This window comes from Oncorhynchus mykiss, chromosome 19 (genome assembly GCF_013265735.2).
Source record: "Oncorhynchus mykiss isolate Arlee chromosome 19, USDA_OmykA_1.1, whole genome shotgun sequence".
NCBI lineage: Eukaryota > Metazoa > Chordata > Actinopteri > Salmoniformes > Salmonidae > Oncorhynchus > Oncorhynchus mykiss.
The window spans coordinates 29,008,145-29,026,156 of record NC_048583.1 but is presented as its reverse complement, the minus strand read 5'-3'; the positions used below and the strand labels follow the sequence as shown (position 1 = coordinate 29,026,156).

Sequence of the window (18,012 nt, the reverse complement as noted above, 5' to 3'; positions counted from 1 at the left end):
CCTGTAATGCTATGCTATCTAGGCTATATACAGTTCCTGTTGTATTGCTGCATTACCAGTGTTACTATTATGTAGATTCTATTTCCTTTTTAGATTAAGTGTGTGTGGTGATGATGTAGATCAATAAAGTCCTGAACTTAGAAGCATCCCTACTGTTCTTACCTGACAGCCTGTAACGAGTCAGAACCTTAACAATCAGCATTAAGTACATAGCTGGTGAGGGCACCCAAAGCCAACCGCTCTGTGTGTGTGTGTGTGTGTGTGTGTGTGTGTGTGTGAGCCCCACAACCACTTGAACAGACACACAACATCAGTCTGACCTTTTCAGAGTGGCTCCATTGACACGTGTGTGACTGAAATCCCCAAGTGTTTGGTCTACTCTTGCGGCATTCAAATCAACCACTACACTCACACACACCACAGTGTCTTTTAAGAATGCATGAGCAATGAAACATTGAACAGCAATTACCATCTAAAGACATTTTGGAAGGTAGAAGTCAGTCTGTTATGTGCTCATTGAAAATATATGACTGTCTGCATCGGGACGTGGAATGCAAATGATCCCTAACGTTGACAGTTTAAGGAACAGTGTTTGTGTTGAGAAACTGTCGAGTTGGTTCTTCATTTGCATGGCCTGTTTATATGGACGCCTTTAAAGGTGAAAATACAGTAGTATCTTGATTCAATTAAATAGACTGTCTGATGCTTTTAAAAGTCAAATAACATGGCTGACTCATCACAGATGAGACTACACGCACATGTGCACACGCGGGTGTGTGAAAATTGGTTGCCGGATAAATCCACGAATTCAATAACTTTTTGACAGCACCCTTTTTGATTTGAATGAAACCTTTATACATACATATGTGCCCTTTGTGGGAGTGTTCAGGAAGTAACTTTCTGAACCTGAACTCTAAAACAATCAACAGATAATGGTGCCTTTTCCATACCCCTCCATACCATGAGTTATCGATGTCTTCATCACTGGAACAGATAAACGGTTGAGATTGATGTCATTTAGATGCTTACAAACTATTTGATCACTTGGGGAAAACTTTTTTTTTTAATGTATTACTTTTTTAAGTTATAAAGCTGCAATATGTGAATTTTGGGTGACCAGACCAAATTCACAAAGAAATGTGAGTTATACATCAGTCGTTCTCATTGAAGGCAAGTCTAAGAAGTGGTAGATCTGTTCTATGTAAACTTTTTCTTTGCTTCCAGTTACTTTCAGTTTTGTATACCAGCTTCAAACAGCTGAAAATACATTATTTCTGGTTATTGAAAAGATATTTCACACCGGTTTAGATGGTACAATGATGCTCTACACTATACATTGGTTGTTTTGTCACATAAACTGAAATCAAATTTATCCAACCAGGAAATGGCGGAGAGATTTCTGCATATTGCACCTTTAACATCAATTATCTAAAAATGCATAAACACCGTTTTTTTATTTTTATATTTGCATACTTTTATTTAGACCCTGATTTACATAATCTAAGGTTGAGACACAACATGATCTTGATTACATGGAATAAATTGTAATAACATAATACAAATAATTTGAAAAAGATAGTTGGTGGTCCACACATCAGAGACAATTGATTTGAATGGGAATATGTGTTATAAATTATACTGTCAATCCTCCATAGTATAGGATAGGTCCATTCTCTGAATTATATTTCTATACTTTAAATGACACCCACCCTGTATTCAAGATCATGTTGTGCCTCAACCTATGGTTTGCACAACATCTGAAATAGAGTCTAAGCTAAAACGTATGTGAATATGAAAAACATCTGAGTTCATTCGTTTTTAGATCATTTACCTTAAGGTTTAAAAATGACAGAATATTTTTTTCAAAAACTATTAAAATAGTTTGGCAACACTGTAAGCTTTTAAATTCTATCAAACTCAACCGTTTATCTTTTCCAGTGATGAAGTCATGGATGCCTCATGGTACGGTGGGTTATGCAAAATACAGTGCATTCGGAAAGTATTCAGACCTCTTGACTTTTTACTCTTTACACATTCAGCCTTAATCTAAATTGATTAAATAAAGCATTTTCCTCATCAACTGAAACACAATACACATAAAGACAAGGCGAAAACAGGTGTAACCCTCTCACCAGGCTCGAATTTGACTCTCACGATATTAACTTACGTAGAGTATCCCAAAAGCATGGGATGTTAGGTGAGAAGGACATCTCCAATATCTATTGTAAACTATCTAGGGTGATGACGACTGGGGTATTAACTTGAGATGGAATGATTATAGATTTGTGTTATTGTATAAGGATATACTTTCCCATGCATTAAATGAAATTGAAATCGTAAATGACTCCACAAAGGCAACATACATAAGGTTCAAGGTTCAAATCAAATCAAAATCAAATCAAAGTTTATTTGTCACGTGCGCCGAATACAACAGGTGTCACAACAGCAGGTGTCACCTTACAGTGAAATGCTTACTTACAGGCTCTAACCAATAGTGCGAAAAAAGGTATGTGTGTGTGTGTAGGTAAGTAAAGAAATAAAACAACAGTAAAAAGACATTTGAAAATAACAGTAGCAAGGCTATATACAGACACCGGTTAGTCGGGCTTATTGAGTTATTATGTGCATGTAGGTATGGTTAAAGTGACTATGATGAACAGAGAGTAGCAGTAGCGTAAAAATAGTGGATGGCGGGTGATGGACACAATGCAGATAGTTTGGGTAACCTTTTGGTTACCTGTTCAGGAGTCTTATGGCTTGGGGGTAAAAACTGTTGAGAAGCTTTTTTGTCCTATACTTGGCACTCCGGTACCACTTGCTATGCGGTAGTAGAGAGAACAGTCTATGACTGGGGTGGCTGGGGTCTTTGACAATTTTTAGGGCCTTCCTCTGACACTCCCTGGTGTAGAGATCCTGGATGGCAGGCAGTTTTTGCCCCTGTGATGTACTGGGCCGTACGCACTACCCTCTGAAGTGCCTTGCGGTTGGAGGCCGAGCAATTGCCGTACCAGGCAGGGATGCAACCGGTCAGGATGCTCTCGATGTTGCAGCTGTAGAACCTTTTGAGGATCTCAGGACCCATTCCAAATCTTTATAGTTTCCTGAGGGGAAATAGGCTTTGTCGTGCCCTCTTCACTGTCTTGGTGTGTTTGGACCATTCTAGTTTGTTGTTGATGTGGACACCAAGGAGTTTGAAGCTCTCAACCCGCTCCACTACAGCCCCGTCGATGAGAATGGGGGCGTGCTTGGTGCTCCTTTTCCTGTAGTCCAAAATCATCTCCTTAGTCTTGGTTACGTTGAGGGATAGGTTGTTATTCTGGCACCACCCGGCCAGGTCTCTGACCTCCTCCCTATAGGCTGTCTCGTCGTTGTCGGTGATCAGGCCTACCACTGTTGTGTCGTCTGCAAGCTTAATGATGGTGTTGGAGTCGTGCCTGGCCCTGCAGTCATGGATGAACAGGGGGTACAGGAGGGGACTGAGCACGCACCTCTGGGGAGCTCCAGTGTTGAGGATCAGCGTGGCAGATGTGTTGCTACCTACCCTCACCACCTGGGGGCAGCCCGTCAGGAATTCCAGAATCCAGTTGCAGAGGAAGGTGTTTAGTCCCAGGTTCCTTAGCTTAGTGATGAGCTTTGAGGGTACTATGGTGTTGAACGCTGAGCTGTAGTCAATGAATAGCATTCTCACATAGGTGTTCCTTTTGTCCATTTGGGAAAGGGCAGTGTGGAGTGCAATAGAGATTGCATCATCTGTGGATCTGTTTGGGCGGTATGCAAATTGGAGTGGGTCTAGGGTTTCTGGGATAATGGTGTTGATGTGAGCCATTACCAGCCTTTCAAAGCACTTCCTGGCTACAGACATGAGTGCTTCGGGTCATTAAGGCAGGTTACCTTTGTGTTCTTGGGCACAGGGACTATGGTGGTCTGCTTGAAACATGTTGGTATTACAGACTCAATCAGGGACATGTTGAAAATATCAGTGAAGACACCTGCCAGCTGGTCCGCACATGCCCGGAGCACACGTCCTGGTAATCCGTCTGGCCCCGCAGCCTTGTGTATGCTGATCTGTTTAAAGGCCTTACTCACGTCGGCTACAGAGAGCATGATCACACAGTCGTCTGGAATAGCTGATGCCCTCATCATGCATGCCTCGGTGTTGCTTGCCTCGAAGCGAGCATAGAAGTGTATTTAGCTCGTCTGGTAGGCTCGTGTCACCGGGCAGCTCGCGGCTGTGCTTCCCTTTGTAGTCTGTAATAGTTTGCAAGCCCTGCCACATCAGACAAGTGTCAGTCCTGTAGTTTAGCATCTGCTTCATCTGACCACTTTTTTATAGACCGAGTCACTGGTGCTTCCTGCTTTCATTTTTGCTTGTAAGCAGGAATCAGGAGGATAGAGTTGTGGTCGGATTTACCAAATGGAGTGCGAGGGAGAGCTATGTACGCGTCTCTGTGTGTGGGGTACAGGTGATCTAGAATTTTTTTTTGGTTGCACATTTAGCATGTTGATAGAGATTTGGTAGAACTGATTTATGCCATTTCTTCCGGCGCCGTTTTGTCATCAAAGCACCACGTAAAAAAATAAATAAATAAATAAACCCCAAAGAGCCGTGCACAACCCATGTCCAAATTATTTAAAGCTTACCTAACCCCTTTGTGCGTGTTGGACCTCAAAAAAAATTATGACACACATAAATTCCCGAAGCACCCCACCGTTATGGTTACTCACTACTTGTAGATACTCCTTCGGTGAAGTATGGCAGTTCCTTGCAGGTTTCCTGTCAAGATCCACAGCAAGCACAGATATCAATGCAGACAGAACTCTTTAGCAGTAACCAATATCCCATGGGAACATGAACTCGTCAATCTTCTCCAAGCAATTATCTCTCGGTGTCACACGATGCTAGGCTAACCTCAAGGCTGTCAAATACCTCCAAGATGAGACGGTAGCTTCGGTCTTTACTAAGTCTTTCTTAACCTGTCTGGGAACGGGGTTCTGCTAGGAACCCCTTGCCAACAGCCAATGAAATTGCAGGGTGCCAAATTCAATCAGAAATCTCAGAAATCAAATTCCTCAGACATACAAGTATTAGGCATCATTTTAAAGATAAAATTATCGTTAATCCAGCCACAGTGTCTGATTTCAAAAAGGCTTTACAGCGAAAGCTCCAGAAACGATTATGTTAGATCACCACCAAGTCACAGAAAAACACAGCGATTTTTCCAGACAAAGAGAGTTGTCACAAAAAGCAGAAATATATATCAAATTAATCACTAACCTTTGATGATCTTCATCAGATGACACTCATAGGACTTCATGTCACACAATACATGTATGCTTTGTTCGATAAAGATCATATTTATATCCAAAAATCTCATTTTACATTGGCGTGTTACGTTCAGTAGTTCCAAAACATGCAGTGATTTTGCAGAGAGCCACATCAATTCACAGAAATAATCATAATAAACATTGATAATAGATACAACTATTATACATGGAACTTTTAGATACACTTCTCCTTAATGCAACCGCTGTGTCAGATTTTTTTTTTACTTTACGGAAAAAGCATCATCTAAGTACGGCGCTCAGACGACAAATCAAGCCAAACAGATATCCGCCATGTTGGAGTCAACATTAGTCAGAAATAGCATTATAAATATTCACTTACCTTTGATGATCTTCATCAGAATGCACTCCCAGGAATCCCAGTTCCACAATAAATGTTTGATTTGTTCAATAAAGTTCATAATTTATGTCCAAACACCTCCTTTTGTTTGCGCGTTTAGTACACAAATAGAAACTCACGAGGCGCGGGCAATTCCAGCTGAAATGTCAGACGAAAATTCCAAAAGTTCTATTACTGGTCATAAAAACATATCAAACAATGTATAGAATCAATCTTTAGGATGTTTTTATCATAAATGTTCAATAATGTCCCAACTGGAGAATTCCATTGTCTGTAGAAAAGCAATGGAACGAGAGGTAACTTTCTCATGACTGCGCGTCACGAACCCGTGGCTCTCTGCCAGACCTCTGACTCATTCCCCTCTCATTCAGCCACCCTTCATAGTAGAAGCATTAAACAATGTTCTAAAGACTGTTGACATCTAGTGGAAGCCTTAGGAAGTGCAAGATGACCAATATCCCACTGTATCTTCAATAGGGGATGAGTTGAATACCTACACGCCTCAGGTTTCCCACTTCCTGTTTGGATTTTTTCTCAGGTTTTTGCCTGCCATATGAATTCTGTTATACTCACAGACATCATTCAAACAGTTTTAGAAACTTCAGAGTGTTTTTTATCCAAATATACTAATACTATGTATATCTTAGCTTCTGGGACTGAGTAGCAGGCAGTTTACTCTGGGCACCTCTGGGCACCTTATTCATCCAAGCTACTCAATACTGCCCCCAGCCATAAGAAGTTAAACATAACAAATAAACACCTTATTTACATAAGTATTCAGACCTTTTCCTATGCGACTTGAAATTGAGCTCAGGTGCATCCTGTGTCCATTGATCATCCTTGAGATGTGTCTACAACTTGATTGGAGTACACCTATGGTAAATTAAATTGATTGGATTTGATTTGGAAAACACACCTGTCTATATAAGGTCTTACAGTTGACAGTGCATGTCAGAGCAAAAACCAAGCCATGAGTTCAAAGGAATTGTTTGTAGAGCTCCAAGACAGGATTGTATCAAGGCACAGATCTGGGGAAGGGTACCAAAACATTTCTGCAGAATTAAAGTTCCCTAAGAACACAGTGGCCTCTATCATTCTTAAATTGAAGAAGTTTGGAACCACCAAGACTCTTCCTAAAGCTGGCCGCTCAGTCAAACTGAGCAATCGGGAGAGAATTGACTTGGTCAGGAAGGTGACCAAGAACCCAATGGTCACTGTGACAGAGCTCTAGAGTTCGTCTGTCGGGAGAACCTTCCAGAAGGACAACTATCTCTACATCACTCCACCAATCAGGCCTTCATGATAGTGAGCCAGACGGAAGCCACTCCTCAGTAAAAGGCACATGACAGCCCGCTTGGAGTTTGCAAAAAGGAACCTGAAGGACTCTCAGACCATGAGAAACAAGATTCTCTGGTCTGATGAAACCAAGATTGAACTCTTTGGCATGTATGTCAAGTGTCACGTCTGGAGGAAACCTGGCACCATCCCTACAGTGAAGCATGGTGGTGGCAGCATCATGCTGTGGGGATGTTTTTTAGAGGCAGGGACTGAGGGAAAGATGAACAGAGAAAAGTACAGGGAGATCCTTGATGAAAACCTGCTCCAGAGCACTCAGGACTTCACACTGGGAAGGTTCACCTTCCAACGGGACAATGGCCCTAAGCACACAGCCAAGACAACACAGGAGTGGCTTTGGGACAAGTCTCTGAATAATCCTTGAATGGTCCAGCTAGAGCCCGGACTTGAACCCAATCCAACATCTCTGAACAAACCTTAAAATAGCTGTGCAGCGACACTCCCTATTCAACCTGACAGAGCTTGATAGGATCTGCAGAGATAAATAGGAGAAACTCCCCAAATACAGGTGTGCCAAGCTTGTAACATCATACCCAAGAAAACTCCAACAATGTACGGAGTTAAAGGGTCTGAATCCTTATGTAAATGTGATATTTCAGGTGTTTATTTTTAATACATTTGCCAAATTTGGAGAAAAAAAACGTTTTGCTTTGTTATTATGGGGTATTGTGTGTAGATTGATTAGGGCGGGGGGAAACCATGTAATACATTTGTGAATAGGGCTGTTACGTAACAAAATGTGGAATGTCAAGGGGTCTGAATACTTTTCGAAGGTACTGTAGGTCAGCTTTGTGCGTATTTTGTCATTCAGGTCATTCAGGTCACATTCTGACCAATTCTTCCATGGGCAAACATGTATAGAAAGTTTTGTATAAATCAAAAGGGATTCTGTCAAAAAGTGATTGAATTCAAATGGATTTACCCTGCTAGACGCTATATAGTGCTCTGCCACATCCTCTCTCTGACCCCCGTGTGTCCTGCCATTTTAATTAAACTGCTGATTTAAAACCTCGGCCCAAAAACCCTCACAACACAGCACAGTACTAGAGAGAGAGGGAGATGTCAACCCACTAAAGCGGATTAACACAGGAATGTATTTGCAATTCAGCTAAATGGAAATTTCACAGGATACATATATGCTGTGTGTGTGTGTATCCACTGCATTCTGTATATGTGGTTATCTTTATGGCATTAATAAAAGTCATACTAATGCCCTCTTCTGTAACCGTGTGAGATCACAGGAGTTTAGACACAGCAGCCCACAAGCAATGATTTATATAAACAGTAGAATATTGATAGCGGTGTGTTGAAGCCACTGCACCTCCATCTTGGCACTCCCCCACCAGTTTAAAAAATATGGAAATGCTATAGAAATGTAGAAATGTATTTATGTTCATGTTTGCCATATTTATACTATTACAGACACCTTAAAATGCATACTTTTTGATTATATCATGTTTTGATTAAATTATGTGAGCTAAAAATACATTTATACCATAAAAATAAAAATTGATAAAAACATTTTCCTTAAAGTATGTTTATTTTAGATGACTAATGTTGCTGTCCTCACTACAGCAACAAACAAACAAAAGTAAATACATGTCATTTTGTAATTTCATTGAAATAATGTAGAATCCGATTAATTTCTATGGAGGACTGCACCAAACGGTGGCTTCAAAGCCTTCAATGGCCAATACACAGGGCCGGCATTGTGGCCCCGGCCCGTCCTACCATACATCCTTCCCCATCCAAATACAATTTTGAAATGTTGACAATTTATTTGACCAAGAAGCGGGCCCGCAGTAAGACGCATCAATCTTAGACAAATCATCCAAGCAAGTGAAACAGCGCCCCTCTGTCTCAGTATGTGTAGACTATGTATCTGACGCTGTCTGGACAAAAAGAGTATGGCATGTCATACTCTTTTTGGCCAGACAACATCAGATACATGGACTACACATACTGAGACAGAGGGGCGCAGTTTCGCTCGCTCGGATGGCTTTCTCTGGTGAGATAGTTTCAGCAGAGAGGAACAGACAAAGCAAGAGGGCTTACTCTCACCAGAATCGGTCCAGAATAAGCCCAATGCGTTTCTGTGGGCTTAATATGCAGACCTAAGCGTGTCACCTGCCTTCCTGCCTTTGGGACAACAACTCCCGGAGACATGAGCATCTCGTCATTATATACAGGTCTCTGGTTTCAAGCAGCCAATTGGAAAGGAATGTTGGTGTTTGCACAGGGCACTGTTCGGATGCTGGCTTCCCCTAAAGTAAATTGATGTTTTGCCAAAATTATAGAATTACTCATGTCTAAATAAAATCATTCAAATACTTCACCAGAGATCATGACTTAGCAACAGAGGAACATTAGCTTCTTTAAAAAAATGGCTGTGGATGGTTTGAAATCACAAGCAAGAAGCCGGAAGTCAATAAGCAGCTAGGCCTATTGCCACGCGGGCTTCCCAATAGGTGTAGGCCTATTGCCACGCGGGCTTCCCAATAGGTATAGGCCTATTGCCACGCGGGCTTCCCAATAGGTATAGGCTTATTGCCACGTGGGCTTCCCAATAGGTATAGGCCTATTGCCACGCGGGCTTCCCAATAGGTATAATCCTATTGCCACGCGGGCTTCCCAATAGGTATAGGCTTATTGCCACGCGGGCTTCCCAATAGGTATAGGCCTATTGCCACGCGGGCTTCCCAATAGGTATAGGCTTATTGCCACGCGGGCTTCCCAATAGGTATAGGCTTATTGCCACGCGGGCTTCCCAATAGGTATAGGCCTATTGCCACGCGGGCTTCCCAATAGGTATAGGCTTATTGCCACGCGGGCTTCCCAATAGGTATAGGCTTATTGCCACGCGGGCTTCCCAATAGGTATAGGCTTATTGCCACGCGGGCTTCCCAATAGGTATAGGCCTAGCTGACTATTGACTTGCAGCTGTCAGTGAAAAGCATCTAAAATATGTGTGAAGATAACGTGTCTTGAATATAATTTAAAATGTTGAGACAAGAAGAAGGGGAGGGGTGTGTGGCTAGGATATAGCACGACTCTCTCCAGAATGCATGCACTCAGCTCTCCAGAAAGCGCTCAGCTGTCTCCCACCAATTCTTGCATGTTCATTGTTTCATTTTGTGAATTGTTTGCCTTTTGATTGTTCATTTTTGATCAATTCCTCATTACATATGTCACCAGAAGGCCGAGTAGATGCACCGTTAATCCCCGTCATTTGGTTACATTCATTTCTGTTAATGCATGTATTAATTACAGTCATTTAACATTCAAATTTTCGGAGTGGAAACAATGTTTGCAGAGAAATAAGTTGTATTATTTAACTAGTTTTGTAAAAAAAATGCATTGTCTTTTGTTTGGAGTGCTCCATATGACCGATGAGGATGGGTCTGGGAGCGCACGGCCCTGAGCATACATAGAAGTACATGACCTGCTGCGTACAAATGTAGAAAAGTGCCTATTTGGGGATGTCTGATTTCTGACTGTCTTAACTCACCACGTTCACCACAAATAAGCTGAGCTCTCAGTACTTTTTTATTCACCTCACACAGGAAGTCAATTAATTCAGTTTTTTTTTTTTACATCTATTGCGAATGCTAATAGTTCCTCACAGTATTTGAAAAATCTTTCCAACACTCTCCCGGCCTCCATAATCAACAAACCTCGTGAAAATAGCATGATCTGAGGAACCCATATATCCAGGGAAAACCTCATACAATACCTGTACACTTTTCCCTGGTGTGTCAATGTGTCCATAAAGCAGACTGAGGCTCTCGCGTTTGTTGAATTTTAACTTTGAGATTTTTATATTTTAATTCACATTTTTATGATTAACCATGTGACAATGATTTTGAGAAACTAAAATGTTATTATTGAAATTAAACTGTTCCACGAAAAAATTAAAAAATAATCATAACTGGCACACAGATCGGTAGAAATGAAGAATAAATTGTAAACTTCCCCAAACTTGAAACTCACAAGTTCTGTGAAAAAAATAAAATGCCCATCCAACTGATTAGTTTTGGCACCAGCCCTGCCAATACATAGCATCAGCAATCCAGGGTTTATATACATCATTGGCTACAACACAGTTTGTGCTAAGCTAACCCCTTTTTCTCTTCTCTCTTCCCCAGACTCCCGCAGACTGAGAGAGGAGAAACAATTCCTCTGGCGTATCACAGGAACTACACATCACTCTCAGAGGTCCGTCTCATCAACAGTGGGTGGAACTCCATTCTCTCCTCATTGGTAGATCCACTTTAGAAGACCTTTCCCCGATACCTTTGGAAAATTGAAGCAAGCACTCACATTATCTTCAGGAAATGTACTGTTGTTGTTGTTGTACTATGCTAGTCCATGCTGCTAAAAGATGCTGACTCACATGATCAGTTGACACCAATGACGTGTTCCTTCCATGAGGATTCGGCCACTACAAAGTCTGCAACTGAAGATATATGGTTTTGTCATTTTCCTATGGAGCAATAAACCCCAACTGCTATATTACTGAGCGGATTCCAGGGTTATGGAGCCTCAGAGGTGTGTTGTGAGTCCTTGATCACAGCAGTAGCACATCAGACTCAATGGAACTGCGCTGAGAGAGTGGAGGCACCAGTCTGTGTGGCTTAAACAGACCATAATATATCAATGCAATTCTCCTAACCTGGATTCGTTCCATTGCCCTCCTGGTCCTAAGAGTGTTGTCTTTCTCAAACGCATCGATGGGGGACCCATTGCGTCATGCTAAGGAGTGGGAGTGCATTTTCCCAATAATGTAAAAAAAAAAAATGGAATGTAGGCTATTTGTTACCCTAATAGGGAATGATCAGGTACACTTGACATTTTCCCCTAAAATAACTCAATAAGAAAACTGTAAAGTAGGACTACAAGTGCAGTTGGACTACAAGCATAATAGGATTACAAAAAAGTGTAATAGGACTACAACAGGTCCATTGTACCTGATGCAATAGGACAACAAATGCAGTAGAACATCACTTTTTTTTGTAGGACTACAACAGGAAGTTCAGTTCAGCAGAACTACAACCCCCATTGCCCACCATGGTGTTGCCGCAGCCAGACAAACGCCACGTGTGCCTGACCACCATGGTGATCATGACCAGCATGGCCTTCATGGACGCCTATCTGGTAGAGCAGAACCAGGGGCCCAGGAAGGTAAGAGGCCATTTAGTTGTTATCTTTTTTAAAGCTGTTGGGTCCGTACCCCTGCTCAGACGCTTTATTGCACAGTCGAAGTTGCCCCTCCCTCGCATGCTTGCCTCACCTGGGACAACTTTAGAGATTCCTGTTTTTTCTACAGTCAAAGTACTACAATAGTCACACGGCTGTTGACAAGCAAAGCAGCCATGACTGCAGTTGTTTAACATAGAATTCAACCTATTTCCTGTAGCCTCAAAATGATTCAATTTTTTATTTAATGTAATAAAGTTTATTTTCGATTTCTACTTCAAATGGAGCAGACTTTATTAGTAATATTAAATCATTTGAAATAATGTCAATCAAATAAGTTGACTCACCCACATAAGTATATACCTGGGTGCACATGTATCAACTTTGTGCTAATAGCTACGGCTAATGGCTTCTATCTGAGCACATAGCGCGTGATAATTGTCTACAATTCACACCTCCCATATAGATGGCAATAATTAGCACAACACCGCTAGGCACCTCTTTCCCTCCAACCATTCTGTTGTTCTTTGAGCAGAATTGCTGCATGATTTTCTGGAACAGCTGGGACACTTCTTTCGGGCTATGAACCCAGTGTGAACTGGCAGGAATTAGCCCATTGGTTCTTGCGTCGCCTCGCCTGAGCAGGGGAACACAACTACTGGGCGCGTTCCTCTTCCCAGGCTTTGCTGACGCTTGCCAGATCTTGCAACGCCTGGATAGGTCCAGTATTTTACTTATAAGCTAAACACATCATATGTTATAGCAATCTGTCAGTCGATGACGTAGCACGTAAAGTAACATATCATACTAAATGGAGTGGCACGGATTTAGTAAATATAACATGTTTGGTTGATCAGCCTGGTCTCAGAGCAAAACATGTTATATTTACTAAATCCGTGCCACTCCATTTAGTATGATATGTTACTTTACGTTGGGTTGCATTACATTTGCTTATGTAAATCCTGAACACTCAAATTAAGATCATAGGTTACGTTTGGTATGACAGTAGGTTACTTAAGGCAAAAACGAAAGGAGGGTGGTTGATCACAGACAACATTTGCAACTTTGCAATTACTTACTACTTTTTAGCTACTTTGCAACTACTTAGCATGTTAGCTAACGCTTCCCCTAACTCTAACCCTAACCTTAACCCTAACTTTAACCCATAACCTAACATAGCATATCATACTAAAGCAGTCAATCGTAATAAATCATACTAAAAGAGTCGAACGTAATATGTCATACTAAAGCAGTTGAATGTAGCATATCATACTAAACAGTTGATAACGATACAGGGTCGAGGCCCAGATGCAGACATGGGAGGCAGATGGTTCGAGTCTCTAAAATGTATTATAAACAAGGGGCAGACAAGAGACAGGTCGTGGACAGGCAAAATATCATAAACCAGGTCAGAGTCCAGGAGGTACAAAGTGGCAGGCAGGCTTGAGGTCAAGGCAGGCTGAATGGTCAGGCAGGCAGGCTCAGTGTCAGGGCAGGCAAAGGTCAGAACTGGGAGGACTAGAAAAACAGAGATATGGAAAAAGCAAGAGCACGGAAAAACACGCTGGTTGACTTGAAAAACAAGACGAGCTGGCAACAGACAAACAGAGAAAACAGGTATAAATACACAGGGGATGACAAGGAAGATGAGAAACACATGTAGGGGGTAGAGACAAGCACAAAGACAAATGGATCAGGGTGTGACAGTCGAACGTAGCATATCATTCTAAAGTAGTTGAACGTAGCATATCATACTAAAGCAGTTGAACGTAGTATATCATACAAAAGCAGTCGAAGGTGGCATATCATACTTGTGCAGTCGAACATAGCATATCATTCTAAAGCAGTTGAACGTAGCATATCATACAGAAGCAGTCGAACATGGCATATCATACTTGTGCAGTCGAACATAGCATATCATTCTAAAGCAGTTGAAAGTAGCATATCATACTAAAGCAGTCAAACGTAATATATCATACTTAAGTAGTCAAACGTAATATATCATACTAAACGTTCAAGACGTAGGATACTATACGTCTTACAATTCGTATTATATTGTGAGACTGCTATTACATTGGTAGGCCAGTGTAATGTAACCTAACGTAAATTAACATACCATGGCACGGGTTTCAGTAACATTTGTGTTTGACTAGGTTGGGATGATGCATGCAGTGTCTGAGCAGGGGAATGCTCACTAATAAGTCCAACAGTAGATGCACCAATCACAGACTGTAGCTTTGAATTACACTTAAAAAAAACATCGTTTTTTACCTAGTGATTTTACAGTTTTGACATCCTTTGTGGTTTGACATCTCTTTCCTTGTCTCTCAATTGGATTTCCTTTAATGTATTGTTTAACTGTAACAACTGTGTTACAATTTTAAATGCACGTTGCGTAAATAAAGTATTGTATGTATTTGTAGATCGGAGTGTGCATCATCGTGCTGGTGGGAGACATCTGTTTCCTCATCGTGCTGCGCTACGTGGCAGTGTGGGTCGGGGCTGAGGTGAAGACCGCCAAACGCGGCTACGCCATGATACTCTGGTTCCTCTACATCTTCGTCCTGGAGATCAAGCTCTACTTCGTCTTCCAGGTAGGTAACCTAGACGTTAGACCGGTAGGCCAGAAACCAGAGGGTTGCCGGTTTGAATCCTAGCACCGACTATGGAAAATCTGGTGGGGAGCGGGCCGGTAACCAGAGGGTTGCTGGCATCAGTATTCCATATACAGTACCATCTCCTTCCATTGCTCCCTTGAGCAGGATATTTAACCCCTAAGCTGCTCCAGAGATGCTGCACTGTGGCTAACCCTGGTGTATGTGTGTCTTGTCAGGGGGGGGTACTCACAGAGATATTTAAAAAATACACGTTTCAATGTGTGACAGTAAAGTATATCTTATCTCTTATAGAACTACAAGGCGGACAGGAAAAGCCTGGAGACGGTGGCCCGGAAGGCTCTAACCTTACTCCTCTCTGTGTGCGTTCCGGGGCTATACTTGGTCCTGGTGGCTCTGGACAGCATGGAATACGTGAGGACCTTCAGGAAAAAGGAGGACATGCGGGGGAAGCTGTTCTGGGTGGCCCTGGACCTGCTGGATGTTCTGGACATCCAGGCCAACCTGTGGGAGCCCCAACGGACCGGCCTGCCCATCTGGGCCGAGGGACTGATGTTCTTCTACTGCTACATCCTGCTCCTAACCCTGCCCTGCGTCTCCCTCTCTGAGATCAGTGTCCAGGGGGAGCACGTCTCGCCCCAGAAGATGATGCTGTACCCTGTTCTTAGTCTAGTTACTATAAACATAGTCACGATCTTGATCCGCGGGGTTAACATGGTGCTGTTCCAGGATAGTAGGGTGTCTACCATCTTTATAGGGAAGAATGTGGTGGCTATAGCCACAAAAGCCTGTACGTTCCTGGAGTATAAGAGGCAGGTAAAGGAGTTCCCTCCACAGGACCCTAGCATGGCAGGTATAGCCCTGGAGCTGCATCAAGGGAACTCTGTGGGTCATAGCCACGGGCACAACCAGACCCTGCCCAATGCCACCACTAGCCTCTCTGACGAACCATCACCTACCGAGGTCATAGACACATGACCCTCGCCCATGGATAGTTAGATCTTTTTCACACTATAATGTCGACCGGATCCATGTTGTGACGGCTCTGATATTTACCTTTTACATTGTGCTTACCAGCACGGGTTCAGCAACTACCATCGCAGTACAGCTTGGCTTAGCTTGGCTCAGTAGTGTGAAAAGGGTGGTAAGTGTCTGACCCTGAGCTCAGCTAGACTGGACTAGACTTCTCAGAGCTCAGCTAGACTGGACTAGACTTCTCAGAGCTCAGCTAGACTGGACTAGACTTCTCAGAGCTCAGTATGACCTCAACCAAGACTGTTCCGGTCCTATGGAGTGGCAGAAAGAAACGACACGTTTCACTGAGACCACTCCAGCTCAGGAAAACGGCCCAGCGCCTTGCCAGCCAGCCTCCCAGATGAACTGATGAGATCATTCTGATGAAGACTGATGTGTTTTTCTATTCTATGATGTGTGTTTCTATACTTCTCTATGGTGGAGTAACAGACAGACGGACACATAGAGTTGACCTCAGAGACAAAAACCCAACCCAGCTCAGCAGATATGAGCTCATAGTCTACCTGTTAACCATACCTGGGTTCAAATACTATTTGAAACCATGTCAACTACTTTATCTGGACTTGATTGAGCTTGCCTGACACAATGGAACAAATGGAATAGTAGCAAGAGTGAAAACCACACCCGCCTGGCCCTCCAGGCAGACTAGAGCAAAAACCTAAAAGTGTATTTTTAAATTCAAGTAGTATTTGAAACCAGGTCTGCTGTAAACGCTGTCTTTTTGGACTCTTTTGAGTTTTTGTATTTCCAAGGCAATGTTTTTACGTGATGGTGTACCGCTGTAATTCTCGTTGTCATTTTAAAGATATCTATCTATATATATATATATATATATATATATAGCCACTGTCATTGAAGTGGCATTCATTTGAGGATTCCTGTCCTCTGCGAGGGAATTGCAGAGCAAGAATGGATTGAGGGGATACAAAGAGGCAGAGGGAAGGTATGTGGGGTTGGAGGAGGAAGCAAGAGAGAGATGGAGGGAAGGTGAGAGTGGGAGGAAAATGGTTGGGGAGATGGGCACTGTGTGTGTGTGGGAGGATGGAAAGGGGTGGAGAGATGGAGGTGTAAGCCTCTCAGAAGGGGATGTCCCTGGTACTGTCTGGATTTTGAAGTATGAGACCAGACCATATGCACAGTGTCAATATTAGGACAGCCTTAGAGTCACAAGACGTTAGTGTCAGACGCCAGGGCCTGTATGTGTCAAGCGTCTCAGAGGAGGAGTGCTGATCTAGGAGAAGGTTTTGCCTTATAAACCATAATTAATAAGAGGCGGAACCTGATCCTCGTTCAGAACTCCGACTCTGAGATACTTTGTGAATATGGGCCCTGACTATATTAACTCCTTGTGACTCTGAGGCTGTAATAACAGGTGATTTACAGACCTGTCTGCTTCACTGAGCTCAGCAATATCTGTCAATGGAAGAATAAAGAAGGTTCACAGGACCTATAGTTTCTCACTTTGTCTGAGTCTGTGTGCCTATTTAGCGGTATACTTGTGTGTACTGTGTGTGGGTGGGTGTGTGTGTGTTGGCGTGCATGCACGTGTGTTTTGTTTGTGTGTAATACACACATCATATAAACCATACCTAAAAGACTACCATGAAAAAAAGATCTCCTATAATATTCATATGCTCTCTCTTCCGCAGGAAACATGCATCATTTGTTGCATAAAACATGAGAGGCCTAGCTCACAAACAACGCTCACAATACCAAATATGTGTTTAGCCGAGAGATACAGTACACGCAGTGTTTACTTGTCATTCTGATCAAGGAAAACAGAATATTTCCAGTGGCTTGGCCCGGGTATTACTGTGCATCTGCTATCTGTGATGGATGACAACATAGCAACACGCAATATTACCAGTATGCATGACTGACTAGCTCTAAATTTGAATTTTACGGGGACCACTAATCTCACTCTGCCCCTGCCTGTGGTATTTTACTTCTATAGTATAGACACATGCATTTACCCACTGGCTCCCATACTTTTCACTACATCATATGTGTAGGCTATAGGACCCAGGTTATACAGTACCATGCCCAATAAGATTCTCATCTCATACTTAGTATAGTAAATTACTCTTTGGCTGCTGGGGCCCAGGTGTATGAAATGGACAACCAGCG

General features: G+C 42.5%; 1 protein-coding gene across 1 annotated transcript in view; it reads left to right on the top strand.

Moving 5' to 3' along the window:
• LOC110497635 (transmembrane protein 121-like) overlaps nucleotides 1-17,342 on the top strand; it is an 81,675-nt gene extending 64,333 nt beyond the window's left edge. The window contains exons 2-4 of the mRNA XM_036954609.1: nucleotides 11,185-12,220; nucleotides 14,659-14,829; nucleotides 15,145-17,342. Of these exons, the coding sequence (XP_036810504.1) occupies nucleotides 12,107-12,220; nucleotides 14,659-14,829; nucleotides 15,145-15,828 (969 nt within the window). The 5' untranslated portion in view covers nucleotides 11,185-12,106 and the 3' untranslated portion in view covers nucleotides 15,829-17,342. The remainder of the gene's footprint in view (nucleotides 1-11,184; nucleotides 12,221-14,658; nucleotides 14,830-15,144) is intronic.
• Nucleotides 17,343-18,012: the final 670 nt, after the last annotated feature.